At 41.5% G+C, this 27,213-nt stretch overlaps 1 protein-coding gene across 6 annotated transcripts in view; it reads left to right on the top strand.

Moving 5' to 3' along the window:
* ralgps1 (Ral GEF with PH domain and SH3 binding motif 1) overlaps positions 1-27,213 on the top strand; it is a 762,687-nt gene that overhangs the window by 250,225 nt on the left and 485,249 nt on the right. For all 6 annotated transcript variants that reach the window (XM_087998399.1, XM_087998397.1, XM_043720239.2 and 3 more), the window contains one exon: positions 17,161-17,287. In XM_087998399.1, the coding sequence (XP_087854525.1) occupies positions 17,161-17,287 (127 nt within the window). The remainder of the gene's footprint in view (positions 1-17,160; positions 17,288-27,213) is intronic.

Genomic DNA, 27,213 nt, shown 5'->3' with positions numbered 1-27,213 from the left:
CCTCTGGATATCCAGGGATCAGTGCTGTTCCTGCAAGGTCATAGGGGTCCCATGCAATGCAGTGTGCTCCCAACGCAGGGTGCATATTTGAGGGGTTAGGTGTAGCCAACAGTTTGCTTTTGGCCACCTTTGTGTTTGCTTTTGCAAATTCCAATCGGACAGTCTGAGGATTTTTGGGATCAAATTGAATGCCGTTTAATGCATTCTTTGCTGCTTCTGCTCCTGCTCCGCTGTCAAATATAACAAAGCCAGCTGGCTGTTTCGATGTTAGCTTGATCAGTGAACCTTCATATCCTTTAAATGATCGAAAGACAAGGTAAAGCTCACGTGGTTTAATGTCTATAGGAAGACCATTGACAAAATGTGTCCCAACCTCCTCTTCACTGTTGTTAGCTTTATCACGTTTTGTGCTCATGACTGTGGAGCTGATTGAGTCCGTTGTGTCCCCCTATTCTGGGCAGGTGGTGCTGGTGCTGGGAGAGGTCGCCAAAATGGGTGAGATACGTGCCAGGGTCAATTGTCTATCGGAAGCGCTGAGCAAGGTTCCCAGGAACATGACTTGGTGCTGAGTATTATTTCCAGGGGGCTGGGTAAGTGGGGTGGGACTTGGATCAGGTTGTGGAGGGGTGGGCAGTGGTCTGAAGGGATGCTCTACCTGTGAATGGAGGAATATCAATGTTAGCTGCTGCAAGTATCTTTGCATTTCCTGTCTCTTTCCCTCCTTGCCAAGGTGGGTATCAGTATAAAGACAGTCAATAAGCATTGGTAACAAACATCAGTTTTATACACACTTGGCCAACTGGAGTGATCCAAAGGCCTTTTGATGCAGAGTGCGAATACCCATGCGTCTTCCATATTTGTTTTTCTGGGTCAGGGGCGTCCCCTGTAAACGCTGCACAGTGACAGTGTCGGGTATGTCCTTTGTTTTTAAGGGAGGTGATTGATTTAGTGCCTGCCGGTTCATGGAGGGCACAATGGATTTGTGGGCTGTTGCCACGTCTTTGGCTACTCGATCAGCTCTGGCATTGCCATTGCTGATGTCAATATTGTCCATTACATGGGCAGCACTTTTGATTATGGCCAGTTGCTTGGGGAGGAGGCTGGCTTTGAGGAGATTTTGGACATATAGTGAGTTCTGAATAGGTGTCCCCAGGGAGGTCAGAAATCTGCATTGCGACAATAGCTGGTCATCAGTGTCATTATTTTGAAATATTATTGGCAGATGAGACATGTCAGGAGGTGCCTCCACTTTATTCCCACTTGATCGTCCAGCTTGGCGTTTCAACCCTGATCCCTTCTTTTGCCTTTCCTTGGTCAGTTTTTCCTGTTTTGCTCTACTCCTATCAGAATCCTCACACTGACTCTTCAGCACCTTCCAAGACTTAGGATTTCCCTCATGATCACACACACTAATCCCTGTTTGACGTGCGTTATTCTCCCAGCTGGCCTGTTGAGATTAATTTGTTATTTCCTCAGCTGTCTTTCTCCATGTGGATATTAAAGTTTTCCATTTAGTCCCTGTATTAAGTTTCCAAAGTGCATCCTCTGCTTTTAAACATTTATCTATGTCCCAAGTTCCTCCTATCGGCCAAATTTCATTTCCCAATTTTTTGATTTAAACATCCTGACAGGCGCCTGAACCATTCCTCATTTTGGGGTTTATCTCGGCATAATCGAAGCAAAGGGGTTCGAACACCCAACTTATCCAATGTCTGTCCTTTTTCTCAGTTTCAACTTCCTAAATTATCTCTATGTACTAGTTCAGTGTCCTCTGTCTCCACACCCATTTCAGGGTCCTGACCTTTCTGGTGGAGGATTTATCCTCTTAACAACAGAGGATCTTATCCTCTTGAGACAGACACGGTAGTTATCCTTTATCTTATATACCATGTTCCAGAGCCTCAAATCCGACTATTAGAAGATTCTAACCTCTGAGGTCCAGGGGGACTGTAACTTCCCTGCGATGAATTCAGCGTAAAAGTGCAGAAGTTATCTCACAGATTCCATCACTACATAATCATAGGGGAAGTGGGGTCGACTGAGTGCTAGGTTTAGTGACAGAGATCAGGTAAATCTTACCTAGTGGGCCCTTCTGTCTCACGTTACCGTCACACAGGCGATCTCTTATTCAATCTGGCTAGAAACTCCATATGTGTTGGAATTCCACTTTTGTCGTCAAATGTTGGGTTCCCTTCTTGAGATTCTTACACACTTGATGAGACTGCAATACACCAGCTTCTGTGAACAGCCACGACTTATTTCAGCAAGTACAAGCCTTTGGAGGATCAATTAACACTCTTCATGATGCGTGCGGAATGTGTCAAGCAAGGCTCCCTGAACAAGGGAACCATCCTCCCTTTATACAGGTATTTACATCACCGTCAGTCTTGCATGCAAGACATGACCCCCTGCCTCTCCCACATTGTCACATGCCATCCAAAAACAATGTAAAGTGATTAGGTTATTCCTTAAACTGCAGCATTTACAGAGTATGATTAGATTGTCGCATCCTGCCTGCAAGACAGAACCCCCACCCCCTGAAATCCAATTTTTAATGTGTCAGCAGAACAAATTAACCCTTTTACATCTCTCAGGCTATTGCTGCAGGGTCATGGATTACAATCCCACTATGGCAGCTGGTGGAATTTAAATGAAATAAATTTACCCATTTAATTAATTCATTATAAAATAAAATCTATGACCATCAAGCTATCATCAACTGGAAATAAAGCCCACCTCACCTGATACACTGAAGGGAAGGAAATCTGCTGTCCCTATCTAGTGAAAGGATTTGGCCTCAGGGGCCCGAGTTAGGACTGGCACGTGTATGATGCAAATGTTGCTTTCTACTTGTTAGCCCAAGCCTTTGTTGCCCAGGTTTTGCTGCTTATGAATATGGGCTGCTTCAGTATCTCAGGAGTCGTGGATTAGATTGCCTATAGTGTAGAAACAGGCACCCCCCCCCCCCGTCCAACAAGTGTACACTGACCCTCCAAAGAGCAACCCACCCAGACCCATTCCCCTACATTTACCCCTGACTAATGCACCTAATGCTACAGGCAATTCAGCTTGGCCAATTCACCTGCACACCTTTGGACTATGGGAGGAAACGCAGGCAGACATGGGGAGAATCTGCAAACTCCACACAGACAGTTGCCTGAGGTGGGAATTGAACCCGGGTCCCTGGTGCTGTGAGGCAGCAGTGCTAACCACTGAGCCACCGTGCCGCCCCAAAATCATACTTTAGATTAGAATCCCTACAGTATGGAAACAGGCCCTTTGGCCCAAAAAGTCCACACTGACCATCCAAAGAGCCAACCAGACCCATTCCCCTACCATATATTTACCCCTGAGTAATGCACCTAACACTACGGGCAATTTAGCATGGCCAATTCACCTAACCTGCGCATGTTTGGATAGTGAGAGGAAACCAGAGCACCCGGAGGAAACCCACGCAGACACAGGGAGAATGTGCAAACTCCACACAGTCAGTCGCCTGAGATGGGAATCGAACCCAGGTCCCTAGCAGTGCTAACCATTGAGCCACTGTGTATTGAATGTTGTGCAATCATCAGCAAACATCTCCACTTCTGACCTTATGATGGAGGGAAGGTCATTGATGAAGCAGCTGAAGTTGGTCGGGCCATGGACCCTATCCTGAGGAGCTCCTGCAGAGATGTCCATGGACTGAGATGACTGACTTCAAACAACCACAACCATCTTCCTTTGTGTGAGGTGCCATGACTGTAACCAGCAGAGAGGTTTCCCCTGACTCCCATTCATCCCAGTTTTGCCAGAGCTCCTTGATACCACACTTGATCCAATGCAGCCTTGAAGCCAACAGCAGTCACTGCAATTCAGATCTGTTATAGAGTCATAAGAGATGCACAGCTTGGAAACAGACCCTCGGTCCAACCCGTCCACGCCGACCAGATATCCCAACCCAATCTAGTCCCACCTGCCAGTTTGGATCAAATCTATAATGAGATCAGAAGCTGATTGATTGAAACTGTTGAGCAAGTTCCACTCAACAACACTGCTGCTGACCCCCTCCAGCACTTTGCTGATGATTGAGAGAAGTCTGAGGGCATGGTAACTTACTGTGTTGGACTTTTCCTGATTTTTGTATATCGGACTCAGCTGGGCAATTTTCTGCATTTGTTTGGACAGAGGTGCAGTGTTGTATCTGTGCTAGTATAGCTTCACTGGGGGCATGGATAATACTGGAGTACAAGTCTGCAATATTATTGCTGGATGTTATCAGGGCACATGACCTTTTGTGGTATCCAGTAACTTCAGCTATTTCTTGATGTCATCTGGAGTGAATTGAATTGGCTGAGGACTGGCATCTCAGATGCAAGGGACCTCGAGAGGAGTCTGAAGTGGATCTTCAACTCTGGCTGAAGATGGCTGCAAATTCGTCAGGCAGGCAAAAGTGAGGACTGCAGATGCTGGAGATCAGAGTCTAGATTAGAGTGGTGCTGGAAAAGCACAGCAGGTCAGGCAGCATCCGAGGAGCAGGAAAATCCTCAGCCCTTCCTGATCAAAGGCTTTTGCCCGAAACGTCGATTTTCCTGCTTGTCAGATGCTGCCTGACCCGCTGTGCTTTTCCAGCACCACTCTAATCTAGACTGCAAATACGTCAGCCTTATCTTTTGTACTGAAGTACTGGGCTGCCCTGTTATTGCTTAGAAATATTCCTGGAATTCCCTCCCTAAGGACATTGTGGGTCAACTATAGCATATGGACGGTAGTGGTTCCAGAAGACAGTTCATCATCACTTTCTCAAGAGCAACTAAGGACAGGCAATAAAAATGCTGGCCCAGCCATCCATGTCCACGTGCCAATTTAAAAAAAAATTGAGGCTAGGATAGTTATAGGGCCATAGAGATGTACAGCATGGAAAGAAACCCTTCGTTCCAACTCGTCCATGCAGACCAGATATCCAATCTAGTCCCACCTGCCAGCACCCGGCCCATATTTCTCCAAACCCTACCTATTCATATACCCTTCCAGATGCCTTTCAAATGTTGCAATTGTACCAGCCTCCACCACTTCCTCTGGCAGCTCATTCCATACACACACCACCCTCTGCATGAAAATGTTGCCCCTTAGGTCTCTTTTATATCTTTCCCCTCTCACTCTAAACCTATGCCCTCTAGTTCTGGACTTCCCCACCTCAGGGAAGAGGCTTGCTGTTTATCCAGTTGGTACAATGGTAGTGCCCCACACGTATGAAGGGTATCCTCAATGTGAAGATGAGACTTTATTTCCCCAAGTACTGTGCAATTGTCATTCCTACTCATTATGTTGTGGATAGATTGGAGAATTGTTCAGCACAAAAGCATAACCGGAGTCTTATTACCGATTCTGTGCAGCAAGCTGTATCTATGACAGGTAGATTAGTGAGGGTGAGGTCCAGGGATGCTTTCTCTCTTGTTGGTTCCCTCACCAGCTGCAGTGGCTGTTAGACTGGCTCTGTATCATGTCGGTTAGTAGCGGTGTTACTGAGGCACTCTTGGTGACACAGTAACCAAGTGACCTTTCTGTGCCCTTGTCACCTTGAGTAAATGTAGAAGTTTAGGATGGTGTTGAAGATGAACACCTCAATGATTGCTAAACACTGGTGTAATTTGTGAGCAGTGTATAGAATTATCTGGAGACAAGTTACAAAAATCCATAGGGGATTGCAAAGGAGAGAGTAAGGGAGAAGTTCGCAACTGGGATTTGACAACAACGTAAAAAGGAAGTGAGATCTGAAAGAGAAAGAGTCAATGGATGAGTGGGGAAGCCAATATTTGTGGATTGAAAGCTTTAACAGTAGAGAGGGACAAATTGAAGCAAATACATTTAAGTGGGGCAGGGAAGATAAGCTGCAATAAAACCTAAATTTTTGGTCAGCTGAAGAAGAACTGTTTGAGGCACTCAAATAAGCATCTTGATGTACTTATCTTGTTTTTGTGTTTTGGAATTGAATGGTATGTGAACATGGTCTATGCTGCCGATGTGTTTTTCCCATAATCTTCTCAGCGAAAGGTCAGATATTCTTTGTATTCCCACATGAAACAGCATTAATAACATCACTGTGTATGTAAAAAGGAACAAAATATAAATTTACATTTTCCATGCTGAGTGATTCATCTCTCCGGAGCGTTTTGAGGTTAGACATTTTAAGGGAAAAAAAAGCACTTAATTGTGATGTCATCTGGAAAATATCTTGCAGTCAGAGTGTTATCTGACACATGGTGCAGCTACTAAGATGAATGAAGTGCATTACACAAAGTGGAGTGAAAAATATCTATCACAATTATGAAAATGTAAATGTCTACCTTTGAGCCAAAGTTGTAAAAAGTACACAAAGTACTGGAATGCATAAATCTCATAGTGTGAGTTTTATTATCTTATATAAACTGTAACTGATAAGTCATTTGACAGATTACCGGTGAGTATAAGAGTGGTTAAACAACATCTGCTTAATGTTGAGCAACCTATTGCCTGCAAAGTATTCCCAAACGTTTCCTGTGAAACCCCTTTTTTCTGTACACATTCTTCCTAAGTTCTTCGGAGACATTTGTTCCACATGAGGAAATACATTTTAACCTCTAATATTCTGCCTGTCATTGGTTTGGAGATGGTGTATAACTCAGTAATCAGTATTCAACTTTGGACAAAAAGAAATCAGAGCAAAGGTGCTACTGCATCATCTTCAATCCTGAACTGTTAAGGGTGAAGACGCTGGTGACATTGATAGTGAATGGCACCATTGCCATTCCTGTCCACCTATCGCTTGCTGACTTACACTGGCACTTGGTCTGACAAAAATCAGGGATTTAAAATTCCTATCCTGGTACTTAGATCAACCCACCTCTGTAACCTGGCCTTTCCTAGCTTTCTAACCAGCTCCAGTTGCAGCCCCTTGTACATTCCGAGTTTCCACCGGATGGTAACGCCTTCAGCTGTCAAGGTCCGAAGCTGTGAAATTGCCTCCTTTAATCTGCATCCTTCTCCTCCTCCTTTAAGTTATTCTACATGGCCACCTCTCAACTCATGGTTAACTGTCCTGAAAACACCTCGTGGTCAAGTGTGACGTGATATGTCTGGTAACTTAGGAAAATAGGGCGAGGAGCATATCAACCATGATCAAGTGGTGGAGCAGACTTGACCGGCCGAATGGCCTAATGCTGCTCCTATATTTTATGAACGTATAAACCTAAATGTCTTGGGAGATTGCACAATGTTAGAAATGCTGTATGACAGCAAGTTGTTGTAAGAGTGAATAACTGCTGCCAAAAATTGAAACACAAAACTCCTGAGATAAACAAACCACTCCCATTTTTTTAAAAAAGTGTGAAATTCAGATCCCTCAAATGCAAAAAATAATAATTTTTTTTCCTGAATGGAGACTCACCACAACAATGGCAACAGCAGCAACCTGGGGCTGTAACACAATCGTTGGTCATGGTTGGCAGTGAATGGTTTGCATTGCTGCTATTGGTTTTCTTTCTGGTCCCTTTTGTTGGTTGTAAATAAAATCTCATGGTTGAAATTGTCTGACTGCTTGCTTCTATGTGATGTAGCTGTACCTGACAAGGACAAACTGTGGGTATCCACTGGACATTGGGAATAGAGTAGTGATGACCTAGAGAGGGTGCTTTGATGGAGTGTGACGGGTAATCCAAGTGGTGTTGACGGGAGAGAACGGAATTATGTGTGAGATGGAGTGTCAGCTACACAGGTTACGTGCAGTCCGCAGTGTGGCTGTCGTGTCAGTATGTTGCAGTGAAGGGTAATGCCACACTTGTCTGGATGCACAATGGCCTTTTAAGGATGGCCTGAGAACAAGGGATGCAGGTCTTTCTGCAGATATCTGCTGAGTAGCAAGTTGCTCTGGATGTAGAGCATGATAAGATGAGGATAGAATTGGATATGAGGATATCATCATCGAGATGAGGACAGGCAGTTGATGAGGCAGGGTGTTGTAGGACACAACAAGAACTCTTGCTCGCCCTCACAGCAAGAATCCCTCCAATAAACTCAACTCAACACAACTCTTGCTTAGCCAAATAAAACATAAGGTTCAGCCCCTTCTGTAGTTTGGTTGTTTGTAAATTTCTGGCTGCTTCCTTTGGACAGCAGCCCAATGACCAATGTAAGAGAAAATAGCAAAAATGATTAGCTTTCCTTTTATTCCAACTTTCACCTTTTGATGTCCAGTAAGATCATGCTGGACAAAAGATGTTTTCATATGTATGCACCGATTTCCAATTGTGTTGCTAAGCAGATTAGATGATGTGCTGTTTCTTATACCATATGCCCTTTAAATGTTCTGCCACTGTGCTGTCTTACACTTTACACCACAATTATAAACAAAGTCTCAGGTGTTTTACACTTTAATTGAGTTTGATGTCAAAACTGGCAATATATTTATTCAATTCAAACTCAATGTCAGGAGCACAGGTCAGAAGGACTGGCAATATGTGCCTGTTAGACAGTTTAGAAAAATATTTTCTTACTAGTGTATGTATTTCCTGCACCGAGCAGCTCTTTTATCACATTGCTTTTGTACCTGAGCAATACTTGCTTAGAACTTTTCTAAGTTTTCCACACATTCTCCTCTCTGTCCTCTCACTATTGACGTGCTGTGTGTATCTTAGACTCCACGATTCACTCCCATTGATGTCTATTTGTAAATATACAGCGCAGTGTTTGAGGTGCAATTTGGTCTAAGTTATTGTGGTGGGTTTGGAAAAACTGCAGGAAGACAATTTGGCATTATGTCAGCTTTGCAAGGTTTCAGAAGTGAATGGGCCTTTTTAATTGTGCAAATAAATCAAACAACTGTGATCTCATCAGATGAAATTGGGTAAATCGGAATTGAGCAGCTGCAAATGAATTAAATAAATAAATACAAATTCAAGACATTGAATCAGACCTGGGCAATGAGCCAGCATTGTAAGGCCTGAAAGAGAGAAGTCCAGCTTATGGCAAAGAAAAAGGCTAATTCTCAATGCTGTTTTCAAATTTATTTTCTACCTTATTTGCTGTGTTCATTTTACTGATTTTGTGTTCCAGTGCCCTTCTGCTAGCTTTATTTATCACTATTTCACCTGTTTTCAATTTCATATAGTTGCTTTTCATTTACAAAACCAGTGGTGTCATCTATGGTTCAGTGATAACCCTCTTAACTCTTGAGTCAAAGGTTGTACTCTGAAGTCCATTCCAGGAATTTGAATACTTAATCTTGGACAAAACTTCAGTGAAGTACTTTAGTAATGCCACTGTGTCAGAAGTGCCTTTTTTTTTCTGCTAAGATACCGTTCCATGCCCACCTGCCTGTGCAGATAGATTTATAATATCTAACACACCATTCTGAGAGGAGTTGTTCCATCCAATACGTATTCTTCAAATAATATCAACTGAAGGAGGTTATCTAGTGAAAACCATATTGCAATTACTGTGTACAAATTCACTGCTGTGTTTCTGACATTGCAGTAATGGAATTAATTGAAATAATTAAGTTACTGTATTTGGTAAAATACAACAGATTGGATAACAGCATCTTCCATCCTTTTTCTGACTCACTTATCTTACCAAAGCGCAAACTTACCAGAGATTGCTTCGAGCACACCTTCAGCAGTTATCTCCACAGCGATCTCAAGACTGGTGTTTCTAAACGTCTCTTAATAGGGTTAAGAGGTTCAGCATTATTTAGAAGTATACACAGGCATAATGAAACAAACCATGAGTAAACGACTCTAATTCGCCTTCAACTGAAACCAAACTTTACATCTGTAATCCCTTTAGACTAAGCCACAATAGAGACAGTGTGTGTGAGAGATGTCATATTTAATTTTGGATAAGTGTGTGAAAGCAAATAATGTATTTATCTCTAAACTCTCAAAATCTTGCTGCTGTTTGTTTCACTGGCTTGCACTCACTAAATGTAAAGAGGAATTCACATTGCTATTCACAAGCAGGCGGTAGGGGAGGGCAAGTTCAATTTGTGACCAGTTTGATATGGCTAAACCACTAAATGATACTGGTTTTTTAAAATAAAAATAATCAATATGTTTCTAATGTGGAATTGTGGACAGAAAACCGATGTTGCCTTGATAGGGTCTGCCACATTGACAGTGCATATAAATATATCGTACTCCAGTTCATTAGTCTTTACTTGCTACTGGGTCATTTTGTTTTATCAAGTGTGTGTTGGAAATATTAACTTCCTAGATATAGCTGCCTGTCTCTTCATGACACTTTCTTCATTGCACTCTGACAATAATCCTGTTGTTCAGAAATATTCCATCCTTTTGACTTCCCAAGAGTTCAATTACTCTGCTTTTTCAAATGACAATTTCTGGAAGGTGTATGATTCTTGTGCCTCAATCATGCCATTTTTTCTGTGCCTGTATCATGCCTTCCATTAACTGTAATCCCAATTTATCTATGCTTCTCATTACAGTGCTGTTTAGGCATTCCTGGACTGTGTAACCAGGATGAATGAGACAGGGTCCAGGGATTGAGCTAAATGTGGACAGGGAGATCAGAGGTGACGCATCCAAAAATATTAAATTATTATCTATTTATAGGCAGCTGCCATTGTAATTTTATGAATGAACTGTCTGGATTTTCCAAACTAAATCAAAACCAGATTTTAGTGGTTAATGTCACAATTTCTGCTTGTATGACGGAAAAAAAATTGAGAAGTTTCAGAATGTTAGACTTCACTGTTGCTATATTCAGTTCCATTCTTCCAACTATTTAGACGGCACATTGGATGGAATTGTACTAAATGCTTACTTTTCCTTAGCTGAATGAATATCTGATCATGTCGCACCTTTTTAGAAAGAAATTGTCAAGGGGGAAATTTGTGTGCTGTTTCTGCATTCTGCAATGTTCCCTGGCTTTGTTAGTAAAAGGAAAGTGATCATAGTCTCTCTCACTCTCATTAGAGAGAGACAGCCGGTAGTGATTTAACCTGAGGGTCATCACAACTTGGGCGAGGGGTGAGGTTGAGAAGGTGGGACCTTAGTGGCAACCTGAGCTGATCTGGGAGTTGATCCTGCACTGTTGGTGTCACTCTGCATAGCAAACCAGCTGTTGAGCTAACTGATATCCTTGCTTTGTATCTGTCCAATGACTGAAGCATTTACCTCATGTTGCTGGAGCTCAGGCATTTCAAACTCTCATTTGAACACGGTAAAAGAGCCTGGTAACCTGGGAGTGACTTGCTGGGCATCGGCGACGGTGTAGTAGGATTTCTGGTTTGGTGAAAGACCAGATGTGTGTAAACCATCGGAGTGGACTGAATTTATTTTTTATAATTGAATCTGTTTTCAAACGTTGACTTGTGGAGGCAAAACCAATATTGCCCTTGGTTAGGTTAAGCCAGTGCAATGTCACTCCCAATATGTTTGATGTAGTAAAATATAGTGCAAACAGATGTAATGGTGGTTAGTTATTAGCAAATGTTTAATGGGAGAAGAAGTTAACATGAGTGCTACAAAACTCAGGGTTTCTGAATACAGTTATCCAGAGAGAACTCTTGATCAAAGAATGTAGCATGTCAGTGAATTAGTAGTGGCATAGATATTTGTCAAACTAACCGGTTTTAAATCCTTCATGTACAAGTTTGAACTCTCTGAACATTGCTGTCTGTTCCAATAGAGTTTTGGGTTGGTTGTCTTTAGCATATTTTCTTCTGCTCAAAGAAAACAAGCCATTTATTTTAGTGACTGCTGTATGAAGGACAGCTAAACCTCCATAATTGCACGTGACCTTTTGCGGTGCATTTTCAATCATACTCTCAATGTGTTGCACAAGCAGTTTTTTGTTTGAGGTGTTGCTTTTTAATACTTACATATTTTCTGTGATGTAAGTGTTATTTCACAGCAAGAGGAATGAAGACTTTAAAATCAATGTACTGTTCATTTTGAGTTCATTTTAGCTGTAAGGACAGTGTTTCTCATTGGAACGTAGGATCATAGAAGAAAAACAGACCATTTAACCTCGTGATCCTGCTGTGCTGCTCTCGATCATCAACCTCAACAACACGATTTTATCAGGCTATCCCCATATCTAGTGATATCAATAACGTCTAGAAATCTATCAACCTCAATCTTGTACATACTCAATACCCGGGCTTCCACATAGCCTCTGGTATACAACTCCAAAGATTTCTTCTGCGTGAAAATGTCTCTACTCATTTTAATCCTAACTGGCTATGTTCTCTGACTTCCCCTCCACCCCTGTCATTATTATTATTATTTTTCTACACTAAAGACAAGGCCAATTTTTTAAACTTTCTAAAGTCAAAATTCACACAATAAATTATTCTTTAAAAGTATATCAGCAGTTTAAGTAATGAGATTGTTGTCTTCCTAACTGGAGTCCATGGTCAACACACAGTGGGGAAAGTAGAGTGAGATTTTCCTATCCTGAGGTTGAACATTACATCTTATGGTCTGGGTTGAGTTCAGAAATAGAAGTTTTTTTCATTATTGCCTTGTAGTAGAATTACTTGGGTAATAAATTTCAATTCCCTTTTCTCTGTTATTACATTGAATCCTACTGTTACACATTCTGTTTGTGCATAGCTTACAGTGTCTATACATTGGACCATGTTGAAGCAGCTGTCATGTGAGAGTATCTCGTACTGTATGTCAACTCAGATCAATGCCTTTTGATGAAATAGAGCTCAAGACAAATTTCCCTTGTAGACAGCCTTCATTGACTGCTCAGTCACAGCTGATTCTACACATCCTACCACCTGCATCCCCTTTATATTTACTCAGCCATTTAGTTGATCAACTTCCCCCCTGTCAGTAGGTTAACTCTTCCTAAATTGAGACTGCAGCAAAGTCCACTTCAGGAAAGAAAATCTGTAAGTTACCCAATTGTTAACATGCTGTATGATTGACAATTTTCTGTTGACAATGATTTGCTTGGGGAAGCCACTGAATCTTCAGAGATTTGGTTTCCAATTTTGCCAGACTCCTTTTCTTGATTTAATGTCACCCCTGTCCTGTCTCTGCTGAGAATCAAATAGTTTATGCAGCAACTTAACAATAAGAAAAAGACCACCTGGTCTATCAAGCCTGTCCAAAATAAGATTAAGTTATCTGACTAATCATGGATTTTTGCCAACTTAAGCGTAAGTTGAGCTGCAACATCTTGTCTTGGCCATATCCACAACTGACTGATGGCTATAAAAGTAAAGTAACTAGTCAGTTCTTTTTTGTCTGTAATTAAAGTGCTGCTTTCAAAGGGAAGGTCGCTTTGAAAAATGTGGTTAAGACAATTGTGAACATCTAACACTTTAAAAAACATTTTTGAGAAAAAATTAATAAAATAATGTTCCTTATGATTTTAAATTTAAATTATTTGCATCAGTTTAACAGATCCTTCTAAAATGAGAAAAATAGCAGTGAAACCAAGGACTATGTTTTAATTACTAGTTATACAATACACATGTTATAGCACGTTCTCTTCAGTGTATAGTTTGTGAATGAATTTTAAACAAGCGATTTCAATTATTAAACAAATTACAAAATTGAATCACTTGATTAAGAAATTGACATTTCAGCATTCCGATTTACGTTTGAATTTCACTCAACAAACTTTACCACCTGTTCAGACTGTAAAGTGAAATAAGCTTGGGGTTCTGAGGAGATTTGTATGTACCACCTCAAACTGTCCATAATATAACATGAATTAGAAAATCTAACAATAGTTTGTGTTTATATAGTGTGTCTAACATTATAGAGTATTCCTGATTCTGAGGAGAATTATCGAATAAATGTTAATCCTCAGCTGCTTAAAGAGATGCTGGATGGCTGAACATTTGCACAATGAGGTATATTTTATCCATATCTTCATGCAGCTAAAGCAAATTCACTTGGGGAACAGAAGAGTTCTGTGTGAAGTTGTTCTGAAGTGAAGGTTTTATACTCTGGGGAGAAAGTGAGGACTGCAGATGCTGTAGATCAGAGCTGAAAATGTGTTGCTGGAAAAGCGCAGCAGGTCAGGCAGCATCCAAGGAGCAGGAGAATCGATGTTTCGGGCATGAGCCCTTCTTTCCTGAAGAAGGGCTCATGCTTGAAACGTCGATTCTCCTGCTCCTTGGATGCTGCCTGACCTGCTGTGTTTGATACTCTGGGCACAGCCACTAAATCCTTGTGCATTTTCAATTAGCAAATGGGAACCGGTGTTTGATGCAAAGGTGACGAGGATCCTTCAGTAACTTGAGATCAGCACAAAGTTAATAAATGAATATTCAAAATTCTGTTGGGAAATGTTAGCAACCCACCTAATTATATTATTGAAGTTTGCATCTCTGACTAAGCATGGAGGGTCCCAAAGAGCTGACATGATAAATGATTCTCAGAAACATTGCAAATTGGGGGGTGGGAAGAAAGGAATAATTGTCACAGAGTTGTGTGAGTGCACCTTTTCAGTTGAAGCATGAGCTAGTAGCATTTCAATTTTCATTTTGCAAGATAAAGGGGAAAAGAGCTTTCAAGCTGAGTCGATGAACTTCTCAAAATCAGTTTGTTCCAAAAATGTGTTAAATGCTTAAAACATGGTCTAATGTACCTTGGCGTGAATGAGGTTTTAGTCGGTGTCTGGAGTTACTCTAGTCTTCCTGTTTGTCGTAAGCGAAAGTGGTTGATGTATTTTTCCAGCCACAATGTACTTATACATATAATTTGTAACACTCTTCTTGGCAGACATTGAGAATGTACAGTTAACTTTCAAGATTCCAAAACACCGGGTTTGATCTCAAGAAATGCAACATTACTCCAGTTCAATTTTGTCAACTACAACAGGATAAGACACTGTCATTCACAAAGGAAATATCAATTCTTTCCTTGTACATGTCATCACTAAGTCTGCTCTCTCTCTCTTTTTGCTTTACTTTCCAAAAGAAACTATTCCGTTTCAGTCTGGTACCACTTACTGGAAAACAAACAGCCAGAGTATACAGTAACTCTTGTAGATTACAGCCACCCAACGCGTGGAGCTGCTATATCCAGGTCATCACCCATTCAATTACCAACCAGGCATAAACCCATAAACTCCAATCTTTTTCTCTAAGATTTGGTGTTTTCAGACTGGTATGGCTGTAGGCAAAACTCAGGCCAATGTGTCCTAGTAGCCTAGAGGCCTATAGCACAGAAAAGTCCCTTCAGCCCATCACATCTTTGCCAGTCATAAACACCCACCTAACTATTCTAATCCCATTTTTCAGCACCTGGCCTTAGTTTTGTATGCCTTGGCATTGAAAGAGTACATCTAAATACTTCCTAACGGTTATGAGGTGTTATCCCTGTATAATCTTTACAGTGAGTACCAGCTTCCCACCATCCTCCTGGGTAAGAGGTTATTTTCCTCACATTTCCTCTAAACCTCCTGCTCCTTACTTTAAAATTAACCAACCCCCCTGCCCCTGATCATTGTTCTCTCTGCCAAGGGTAAAAAGTTCTTCCCTGTCTATGCCCCTTATAATTCTATACATCTCAGTCATGTCCCCTGTCAGTTTCCCGTTCTCCAAGGAAGATAACTGCAGTCTATTCAATCTCTCTTCATAACTAAAACTCTCCACCCCAGGCAACATCCTGGTAAATCTCCTCTGCACCCTCTCCAGTTCAATCACTTCTCTCCTATAATAGAGATTCTAGAACTGTACACAGTATACCAACTGGAGGCAGACTATGGAGTTAAAAACCTTGTTAAGCTACTGACTGACCTAATTGGGAATTGCTAAAGCCAGCCCTGGGAACCCAAAGGGCTGAGAGAGTTGAGTCTTTACCCTCCACTGAGTAAACTACAACCAAATAAATAAATTAATTCATTAACAGCCTTTTAAACTGCCTCTGTAACTAAAACAGAACTACAAAGGAAACTTGTCAAATTATAATAATGTTCCTTGGGAAGGCTTGACAATTGTGTGGCAGAGTTGAAACTTTATTGCTGGAATAGCACAGCAGGTCAGGCAGCATCCAGGGAACAGGAGATTCGACGTTTCGGGCACAGGCCCTTCTTCAGGCCCTTGTGTGGCAGAGTCCATGTGGACAGTGGTGACATGAGCAGCCTCTGCTGGAAGCAAAAGCTTACTGCACCTTAAATTCCCAGGTGGTGTCTCAGCCAAGAACTGACCAGGCCTGCATCTACTGAGCTTCCAACAGGAGGTTTTTAAAAAGCTATCTGCGTTGTATGAGGGGCTGAAAGAGTTAATGTTGATGATTGTCTTATGCAACAGTCTTCGTATTGATGTAATTTGATGGAAGAACAATGAGTAGGAGGGTGACCTGCCCTCCAAATGGTCTTTGTCACATTGTCAGTCACACCAGTGTACCTTGTACACGGTTTACTATCATGCAATAAACCAGCACAAGAGCTTTCTCTCATTACAAGTGTTCTGTCTTCATACCAGACCAGATAGGTCCTGTAGATCCCTACATTGGAACAGGATGGTGGCATCAAGTCTATTGCTGCAGTGAGCAATAAAACAGAGCATGTAGAACATTATGTTCAGTACGGCTGGTCATCCAACAATTATGACAATAGGCTGAACGTTGTAATATACTTCTCTCAGTAAAGGATAAACAAGTGAACAAATTAATTAATTGACTGTCCTAAAGGACAGTAATAAAGCTAATAAACAAATTAACGAATGCACTGCCCCTTTTAAAAGGCAAAACCCGAATATCCAGGATGCTGTGAAAGCTTTAGAGTGTGATGGCATTTGAGAACACAATCTTATGATTGGGAGTCAGACTCCAGTTGCATCACAAGGTACCTCAAATAGTTTTAACCAACCTGTTTCAAACACATTGTAGACCTCTGGGGCAGGTGACACTTCAGCCCAGATCTTCTGACCCAGATGTAGGGATACTACCACTGCACAACAAGTACCTTTAGCACAAGATCCTTTGTGCAGAAGCCACTATCTAGTGCCTGCCTCCCCACACCTCCCAACAATCAAGAAGTACTTGACCTTAATTCATTCCACCTTTTTAGATGCTACTTTTCACCTCGTGCTTTTTATTGCTATCTATTCCTAGATCATTAAACCTATTGTTGGCAAAATGATTTTTAATTTAACTTCTGGCTCATAAGGATCTCATCAGTGAACTTTGTCTGTTTCGTACTCTGCAGCTAGTCAGTCGAAAAGACAAAGCTACGTTTGAGAAGCTGGACTATTTAGTAACTAAAGAAGACAACTACAAGAGAATGCGTGAATTCATCAGCAGCTTGAGGATGGTTCCCTGCATCCCTTACTTGGGTAAGTCATATATCTGGATTTTATTTTCTGATTACTAAAGGGAAATTAATCATGCTATGGGTTGATATTCATGCAAAATAGCTCCAGCTGCCAGTGAAAAGGCTGGACAATGTGGACCACGTGCCATGTTTTGAAATGTGCTGTTGCAAGTGCCAGGAAATGATGTAAGCTAGACATGTGTCTGGTGCTGAGAGAGCCTTCTCTCCTCTTGTTCTTGGTCTCCTAACCACCCACCAGATATAATTGAAAGGTTCTTGTTGTAAATGAAGATTTCATTCCATAATGAAAGGGTGCTCGAAGAAAATGAAATGTTGAATTTCAGTTTGTTGTTGCAAAATATGATCATTTGTGATTTTGATTTGACATAGTCAATATAGTGATAGCGATTGGATATTGCATAACTCTTATGTAACTCCGTACACCTTTTATTGTTTATAAATCTACTGCTGGACTTGTGTAATGGACAGAGATGACTGGTTTCCATTCAGTTCAGTGCTTGAAGGGACATTTGAGGGCTTTGGGTTTCTGACTTACACCTTGTACTGTTACTTGTCATGAAGTTGGCTGCATGTGGAATCAGAGTTCTGCCTGAAATCTCTTTGCAAGTTAAGGTAGCTAATAACGTGTCCCCTAATTTCACTTTATTCTCTAATTTTAATTAACATGTTTTTAACTTTGTGGACTTCCTTGATATGGGTGGTTTTTAGCAAATGACCCAGCTTCTCAAGTTTCAGCCAAAGCCTCATTTTTATGGAGCAATAAACCATGATCCTGAAGAAAGTTCCTGACTGAGGACCGCACGTGGCTCTTCACAGCAGCTGCCAGCCAGATCATTTTAAAAGCTCCCTTTTAACCTTTTGAACATATTGTAAGCTTCTTCTATTTCAGATCAAGAGAATTCCCAGTCTATACACAGTTATGAATTGCCCATTACATGGCCAGAGCTGATCATGCTATGGATCTCCATGCACTTGTTGGGATCTACAACAGAATTCAGAAAGAAGTCATCCGATCAGCAGCGTCCTTGGTCCCACATCACTGCTTTGATCTTTTAAATGGAAAGTGAACTCTCATGGCTAAGTCAGTAAGCTCCTGAGTTTTATATTCAACAGGTTAGAGATTATGAAGGAGCAGCGCTCAGAAAGTTAGTGCTTCCAGTTAAACCTGTTGGACTATAACCCTGGTGTTGTGATTTTTACCTTTGTACACCCCAGTCCAACACCGGCTTCTCCAAATCAAGGCTAGAGATTGCGCCTACTGCCTTGCAATACACTGCAATGCAATCTGGCAATGCACTCAAATGTGTTCAGATTTCATGTTGCTGCCTTCCTTAGTTTATTGCTTCACTATTTACCCAGGTCTGAGTGTCGTTCTCTAAATGTTGTACACAGCCAGTAGACACTCATACAACCAAACTAAAACAATATGATCAAAGATTAAACTATCTTTTCCTCTCAAGAATACAATTTATTTTTCTACTGAAGTAGACCTTAAGAAACAGAATTTGGCCATTTGGCCAATCAAGTCTGCTCAACTATTTGATCATGGATGATACGTTGCTCAAACCTATCCTCCTGTCTTCTTCCAGTAGCCCTTGATCCCCCTACCAATCATTAACTTGTCTTAAATACAGTCAATGACTTGACTCCATAGCCCTGTGCGGCAGTGAGTTCCACAGATTAACCACGCTGTTGCTGAAGAAATTCCTCCTCATCTCAGTTCTGAAGGGTTGTCCCTTCACTTTGAGGCCGTGCCCTCGTTCTAGTCTCTCCTACTAATGGAAACATCTTCCTCATGTCCACTCTTCCCAGGCTACTCAATATTCTGTAACTTTCAATCAGATCCCCCACTGATCCTTCTAAATTCTATAGAGTGTAGACCTAAAGTCCTCAACCACTCCTCACATCCGTTCATCCTACGGATCATTCTCATAAACATCCTCAAGACCCCTTTCAAGGTCAGTGCATCCGTCCTTAGTTACAGATCGCATACTGCTCACAATATTCCAAATGCAGGCTGACTTGAGTCTTACACAGTCTCAGTAGTACATCCTTCCCCTTGTATTCTAGCCCTCTTGAAATGAATGCTAACATTGCTTTTGACTTCCTAACTTGCCATTTGAACTTGCCTGCTAACTTTAAGAGAATCCTGAACTAAGACTCCTAAGTCCTTTTGTGTTTCAGATTTCTGAAACCTTAGAAAATAGGCTGTGCTTCTATTCTTCTTGCCAAAGTGCATGGTCTCACACTTTCCCACTTCTTTGCCCATTCTCCTACCCTGTCCAAGTCGCTGCTTCCTCAACTACCTGGTCCCTCCACCTATCTTTGGGTCACCTGCAAACTTGGCAGCAATGCCCTCAGTTCCATCGCCCTGATTGTTAGTATATAACGAGAATAGTTATGGTCCCAACACTGACCCCTGTGGAACTCCATCAGACACCAGATGCCATCCTGAAAAAGACCCCTTTGACCCCACCCTCTGCCTTCTCCCAGCCAGACCCCTATCCATGCCAGGACCTTTGTTCCCAACACCGTAAGTTGTGTAAGTACGTTCCAGTGTAAGTACGTTCCAGTGCTGAACTCGCACAGTAACCAAGTGCAAAGGATAAACACAATGTATGAGACGGGGGTTCACTCTGGGATCTACCATCAGCTGGGATCACAACATGTTGAACTCTCATTTTAACATTTTCCAACTGGCTTGACAATCTATCTAAAACACTTATTTTCACTGTTATGATCCCAGTTGATGATAAAAGGTGAAGTTGCCATAGTCTTACCAGATTAAAGGCTGCTGTCGCCGTGCCTCAAATGAGGGGACAGGGTGAGAGTGAGGGGAGAGTCCTGCATGGTAATCTCAGGCAGTGTGGGAATTGAACCATGCTGTTGGCATTGCTCTGGGCTATAAGCCAGCTGTCCAGCCAACTGACTCTGCCCAGCTAATTGTATTTCAATCAGATCCTGGAATGTTTCTGAAACTTTGTTCAGAGTGATAATATTCACAGTGCTATCAAAGAATACTCTGCCCACATAATTGTTGTCCAATAATTGTTGTGGCGATAATTGTCAGGACAGTAGAGGAGAAGGGAATAAATGCAGGCCCCAAGTGAGAATAGTCTGTCGCTGAACTCAACTCACTGTCATGAAGTATAATCAATGAATCATGTGAGGGGAAATTTGAGCTCTTACGTTATGGCTGCTACTAAATTCTTTGCTGTTCCATGTGCTTAAACCCTTCAGTGGCGGTTTTGACAGGAGGGTTTCCAAGCTGCATCTGATTAATTTTGTGTTGCACTTAGCCTCTGATTCTAGACAGACTGTGTCTAAGAACTTTTTGAACCACTTTTGAATTCGGAACTAAAGCAGACTTTGATTTTCCAATGCCGTCTGGCATCACAACAACGATGCTTGGCCATAGCCTGAGCAGTTACAAACGAGTACTTTAGATTAGTTCATTTCTCAACAGAAAACATAGAAACCCTCCAGACCAACCTGTTCAGTCTGATCTCCACAGTTGTAACCAAAAATATTTGCCTCATTTCACTTTGACCAGATGCAAGCCACTGTCCTGACAGCCCTGAAGAAGGGTTACATCCGAAACGTCGACTTCTCCACCTCCTGATGCTGCCTGGCTTGCTGTGTCCTCCCAGCCTCCTGCCTGTCTACCTTGGATTCCAGCATCTGCAGTTTTGTTTTTGTCTCCAACCTCCTCAGTATAGCAAGCCTACAACCTCTTGTTTCTTGTTTATCCTGTATTGATTCTTACAGATCTCTCTGATCATCAACATTTCTCAGCCATATTCATTTGATAACTTCAAACCCATCCCTTTGCACTCATCCCCTTGGCAATGGAAGGCTTTTGGCTCCTTGGAGTCTATTCTCATGTGTTTTTATTCTCGAGTGCCCGGAGTCTTTTAGTGATTCTTCTTTGTTCTTTTTCCAGCTTAGCTATAGTTTCTTCCTTTGGTGTGGGGTTACAGAATTGTGTGCAATATTCCAGCTGTAGCTAGCAGTCTATATTGGGGCAGCACTATTTCCTTTGATCTACACTCCATGCCTGTTTTTAGGCAACCTAACATCTCATTAGTTTTGTCGACAGCCACATTTTGGCCTGATGTCTTGAGGGATCTATCTACTGTGAGTTACAGATTAATAAATGTTCTGTCTCTGGAGTAGTTACATGCATTTTTCCTGTAAGCTAGACTTAACTTGAATGAAAGACAATCCTGGTCTTCTCTTCAGTGGCAAAACCCTTTGGGGTTGGGTTGACTTGTATCTGTGGCACAGGTCAGGAGGCGCTGAGGCAGAATTGTACAGCGACTAGACTTTATTTATTGTTTTTTTGAAATGTCTGCTACTGATATCTGGTGTCACTTGATCTTTCCTCCTTTAAATGCGCTGAGGTTAATTATAAGGAGCAGCGCACCATAGGGAAGAAAGGATTTAAGTAGTTTCTATATAAGAGGTGCTGTTTTTATTCCTTTCAAAGCATTAGCGTGCTACTTGTTCGACCTGATTTTTAGAAAACAGAATGCAACAAGGAAGTGTATCTATCGTCATGGAGATTGTAATCATTCCTTTTCTTGGTCAAATCCAATAATTGTTGTGGCGATAGTTCCCTATTGCCTAGATCATTGGGTGCTTCATGGGCAAGTCTTCAAAGCTGGTCATCTGTTAGCCAACCATGAAATCAATAAGTGGTTATCAGATAGACCAGACTGGCTGCATTTCCAAAGTCCTCTTTCTGTGCAAAGTGCTTTCAGACATTTTGGATGTTGTGATGTGACCTTTTTCCTGTACTTTTTTTTTTGCTTTCAAATTAAATTGATGCTAAATGTTGCATTTGTGATGAGGCTCTGTGATGCTTCTCAATTTATTCATGAAGTACATTTGTGGCAAATATGAGCCTGATTTTAACAGTGTAATTGGGGGTTTCTGAGCTTATTAGTATTGGGACCCATGCCTCTCTTGCAAAAGCCTTTTTTGATTTATCGGCAGCTACTAACAGATTTTAATATTAGAGTTTTGTGGAATCTGATAGGGTGGGAAAAATATTTTAAAGTACTGTGTGCACAAATAAATCCAGATTTATTTTGTTTTCATTTCACCTGGATGGTATTTTGAAGTTTTTTTATCTTAACAAGTACAATTATGTGCATTTAGAAACAACCTTTACTGTTCCTTTTATCATTGAAGTCTTGAAGGTCTTGTGTTTGCTTCCATTGTTCAGAGAGAGCCTGTGTTAGTAATCAATGGGTATGTCAATTAAAACCGCACAGTATTTTAATTAGGGGCCTTTCATTAATTAGTAATAGCTCATCTATCTCCTGCAATCTGCTTTGAAGTCTCTCATTGAATCAGTAGAATTGCCTTCGATCAATATACAATATCTGATTGAATGTAGCTCTACTTTTCTGAACTCAGATTTGCACACCTTCAAAACTGCATTGCAGCAATTTCAAATAGAATATGACAGTAGGTTAATGTAGCTCGCCACTTGACAAGTTGCTTATTTTTCTCCTAAATCAGTTCAGACCTCTGCACTACTTTCTATAAATAATTGGGAATTACATATATTGTCAATTGGTTCTTTTATTATAGGTGTTTGCAATTTGAGTCTGACTTGAAATTTGAATGTTGCACTCCTTCTAATGTTGCATACACAGTTACTGTCTACTATGAACACTGAAGCAAACTTTCCCTTGGTCCAACAGTAATTTCTGACCTGCAATGTGTGAACTAACTCCATGCAACAAAAAACAATCAGCCACTGAATAATAGCAGCTTTGTAAATGATGCCTTGGTATATACAGTGGTAGTTAACGTTGTACCAACTATCTTTGAGTCACTCCTGCTGGTTGGATGTATGCTAGCAACACTTCCATTAGTTGCTAATAATTGTGTTGTATTCACGGGTATATGTGAAGACTACTTCATATTGAATTGCCTGGTTAATAAAAAATGTGCCATTTGAGAATAGTCTCAAATAGTCTCAGACCTTGCACACATGATCACTTCCCTAAGTTGCACTGTTACACAAGGAATTACTTTTAACCAAGCTGTGTGGATTTCTGAGGAGCAAGTGTGCACCATTCCTCTCCCCCTTGACCCTACTGTGCCATTCTAGATCATGGCTGATCATCTACCTCGATGTTATATTGCCTTTGCTACTCCCATTTGACCTATCCTGGAGCTCCCTCCCTAATGGCATTGTCTACCTACAGCACATTGACTGCAGTGCTTCAGAAAGGCAGCTCACCTGCACCTTCTCAGGTGACTAGGGACAGGCCCAACCAACACCACCCAAATCCTATTGATGAATAAAAGAAAAAACATTCCTTTAAGATTTTTAGATTAGATTATTTACAGTGTGGAAACAGGCCCTTCGGCCCAACAAGTCCACACCGACCTGCTGAAGCGCAACCCACCCATACCCCTACATTTACCCCTTACCTAACACTGCGGGCAATTTAGCATGGCCAATTCACCTGACCTGCACATCTTTGGACTGTGGGAGGAAACCGGAGCACCCGGAGGAAACCCACGCAGACACGGGGAGAATGTGCAAACTCCACACAGACAGTCGCCTGTCTATTCCTTAAGAATTTAGTAAGTTTCTCTGGAACAGCCTCTCATGCGTCTGAAATCCTGAGAATACAGGCCCTCTTTTCTTAATCTCATCCTTTAGAATAGTCCCACTATTCTTGGGATCAGTCCAGTGAACCTGCGCTGCAATCTCTCTATACACTTTAAGTTTGTTCTTAAACCTTGTGTGTGGGACTTTACCAAAATCCTTCTGAAAATCCAAACATACCACACCCACTGATTCCCTCTTACTGAATAAATCCAATATTATCAAATGTGATTTCCCCTTCATAAATCCATGTTGATTCTGTCCAGTCAGACAGGTTGGTGAAGAAGGCATTTGGCACGCTTGCCTTCGTTGGCCAGTGCTTTGAATATAGGAGGAGGAAATCATGCTGTGGCTGTACAGGACATTGGAGAGGCCACTCTTAGAATGCTGCATATAATTTTGCACACCCTTCCATGGGAAAGATGTTGTTAAATCTTTTCTGCACCCTTTCAAGTTTACCAGGATGTTGCCAGGACTGGAGAGTTTGAGTTATAGGGAGAGACTGAATAGGCTGGGGCTTTTTAACCCTGGAGTATTGGTGGCTGAGGGGTAACCTTACAGAGGTTTATAAAATCATGAGGGGCATGGTCAGGGTGAATAGCCAAGGTCTTTTTTCCAAGGGTGGGGGAGTCCAAAACTTGAGGGAATAGGTTTAAGGTGAGAGGGGAAAGATTTAAAAGGAAACTTCGGGGTAACTTTCTCATGCAGACAATGGTGCATGTATGGAATGAACTCCCAGAGGAAGTGGTAGAAGTGGGTACAATTACAACATTTTAAATGGCATCTGGATCAATAGGAAGGGTTCAGAGAGATATGGGCCAATTGCTGGCAAATGGGACTTGGTCAGATTGGGACATCTGGTCAAGGATGTGTTGGACCAAAAGGTCTGTTCCGTGCTGTATGGCTTTATGACTCTATAAATGAATGTGTAACCATATGTCCTTTTGACCATCAAGGACAAAGGGACGCTAATATCTGCTGACAACCACTCTGATTTTATACAGGTGTGACTACAAATGGTATCTTATTTCAGCAGCTCTACTCCCCTCAAGGTGAGTGATAGTTTTTGAGTGGCAAACTTCCAAAGGTATCAGATGTTCGGTGATTTTTTATTTTAAAAAGTCAGTTTTATGAGCAAAGCAAAAAGGGCCCACTCCTGTGAGATTAGACATAGCATCCAACACAATCAGAGCTTCATTAGGGGTAGTCCAAGATGAAGGATGGGAAAAATTTCTGGCTGTAAGAGCCGCTCCTTTTGTTTTGAGGTATTTGAGGTGTTGGAAGTGATTTCCTCGAATTCCAGGAGCAGCAATTACTGTTTTATGTGCAGTTGCATTATTTTGGAACTTTGGGGAAAAAAAAGTCAAAACAACAGCAGTTTAAAAGGGAGAAGAGCAGATAAAGGAAGCACATGGTGAGGACAGTGTAGGAGAGAGCGAGAGGGAGAGAAAACTGCACAGTTACCGCCTTTGCTGTTTGAATTTGTGTATCGCTGGACATCGGAGTGCATCTGGGAAAATTAACAAACATTGAATTTCACAACTAATCTTGGAGGAACTGTTGGGCGAAGATCACAGCACAGAATCAGATAAGTTAATTGTTGTTTTAAGTCTGTCCAAGAGAAAGGCTGCAGTAGTGAGTATAGTGGATTCTTTCTTGATTATATGTTTTTGGAGATAAGTCTCTTGATTAAACTTAAAATATAAGTCATAACTATTAATTTAACCTGGGGGCAGCGTTTGTAGAGGAATAAGACGGTGTTATTTTCTACATCTGTAGATTGTGAAGGAGCAAAAATGGCCTTTGCAGTGATATGTACTTCTTGGCAGATCTAGAAGTTTAAAGAGAGTTTAAGGGTTACTGCGGATTATATCTGCCATAAATGCTGTTGGATGCGAATCTTATCAGATCGAGTGGATCAGTTGGAGAGACAGATAGAAGCGATGAGGAATTTGCAATAGCAACAGTATATGATGGATGGCAGTTAGAGGAAGGGGGGAATGTCTCAGATACAGTCACATAGATGGGTCAACTCCAGGAAAGGTAAGAGAGGTAGGCAGCTAGTGCAGGAGTGTTTTGTGGATATACCCATTTCAAACAGGTATGTTGTTTTGGAAAATGTAGGGGGTGATGGATTCTCAGGGGAACGTAGCATGAACAGCCAGGTTTCTGGTATTGGGGGGTGGGGGGGACCAGGGAGATAGTGAGGAAAGAGATTGATCTGAGACGGGTACAGCTGAGAACAGAAGTGAGTCAAACAATCAGGGCAGGCAGGGACAAGGTAGGACTAATAAATTAAACTGCATTTATTTCAATGCAAGGAGCCTAACAGGAAAGACAGATGAACTCAGGGCATGGTTAGGAACATGGGACTGGGATATCATAGCAATTACAGAAACATGGCTCAGGGATGGGCAGAACTGGCAGCTGAATGTTCCAGGATACAAATGCTACAGGAAGGATAGAAAGGGAGGGAAGAGAGGAAGGGGAGTGGCGTTTTTGATAAGGGATAGCATTACAGCTGTGCTGAGGGAGGATATTCCCGGAAATACATCCAGGGAAGTTATTTGGGTGGAACTGAGAAATAAGAAAGGGATGATCACCTTATTGGGATTGTATTATAGACCCCCAATAGTCAGAGGGAAATTGAGAAACAAACTTGTAAGGAGATCTCGGCTATCTGTAAGAATAATAGGGTAGTTATGGTAGGGGATTTTAATGTTCCAAACATCAACTGGGACTGCCATAGTGTTAAAGGTATAGATGGAGAGGAATTTGTTAAGTGTGTACAAGACAATTTTCTGATTCAGTATGTGGATGTACCTTTGGGGCCAGCGACCATAATTCTATTCATTTTAAAATAGTGATAGAAAAGGATAGACCAGATCTAAAAGTTGAAGTTCTAAATTGGAGAAAGGCCAATTTTAACGGTATTAGGCAAGAACTTTCGAAAGCTGATTGGAGGCAGATGTTCGCAGGTAAAGGGACGGCTGGAAAATGGGAAGCCTTCAGAAATGAGATAACAAGAATCCAAAGAAAGTATATTCCTGTCAGGGTGAAAGGGAAGGCTGGTAGATATAGGGAATGCTGGATGACTAAAGAAATTGAGGGTTTGGTTAAGAAAAAGAAGGAAGCACATGTCAGGTATAGACAGGACAGATTGAGTGAATCCTTAGAAGAGTATAAAGAAAGTAGGAGTTTACTTCAGAGGGAAATCAGGAGGGCAAAACGGGGACATGAGATAGCTTTGGCATAAAGAATTAAGGAGAATCCAAAGGATTTTTACAAATATA

Source organism: Chiloscyllium plagiosum, unplaced genomic scaffold (genome assembly GCF_037043375.1).
Source record: "Chiloscyllium plagiosum isolate Xiang-an unplaced genomic scaffold, Cpla_swu_hap1 HiC_scaffold_21, whole genome shotgun sequence".
Classification (NCBI taxonomy): domain Eukaryota; kingdom Metazoa; phylum Chordata; class Chondrichthyes; order Orectolobiformes; family Hemiscylliidae; genus Chiloscyllium; species Chiloscyllium plagiosum.
The sequence above is the reverse complement of the archived record's forward strand: the minus strand, read 5'-3'. Positions and strand labels throughout refer to the sequence as shown.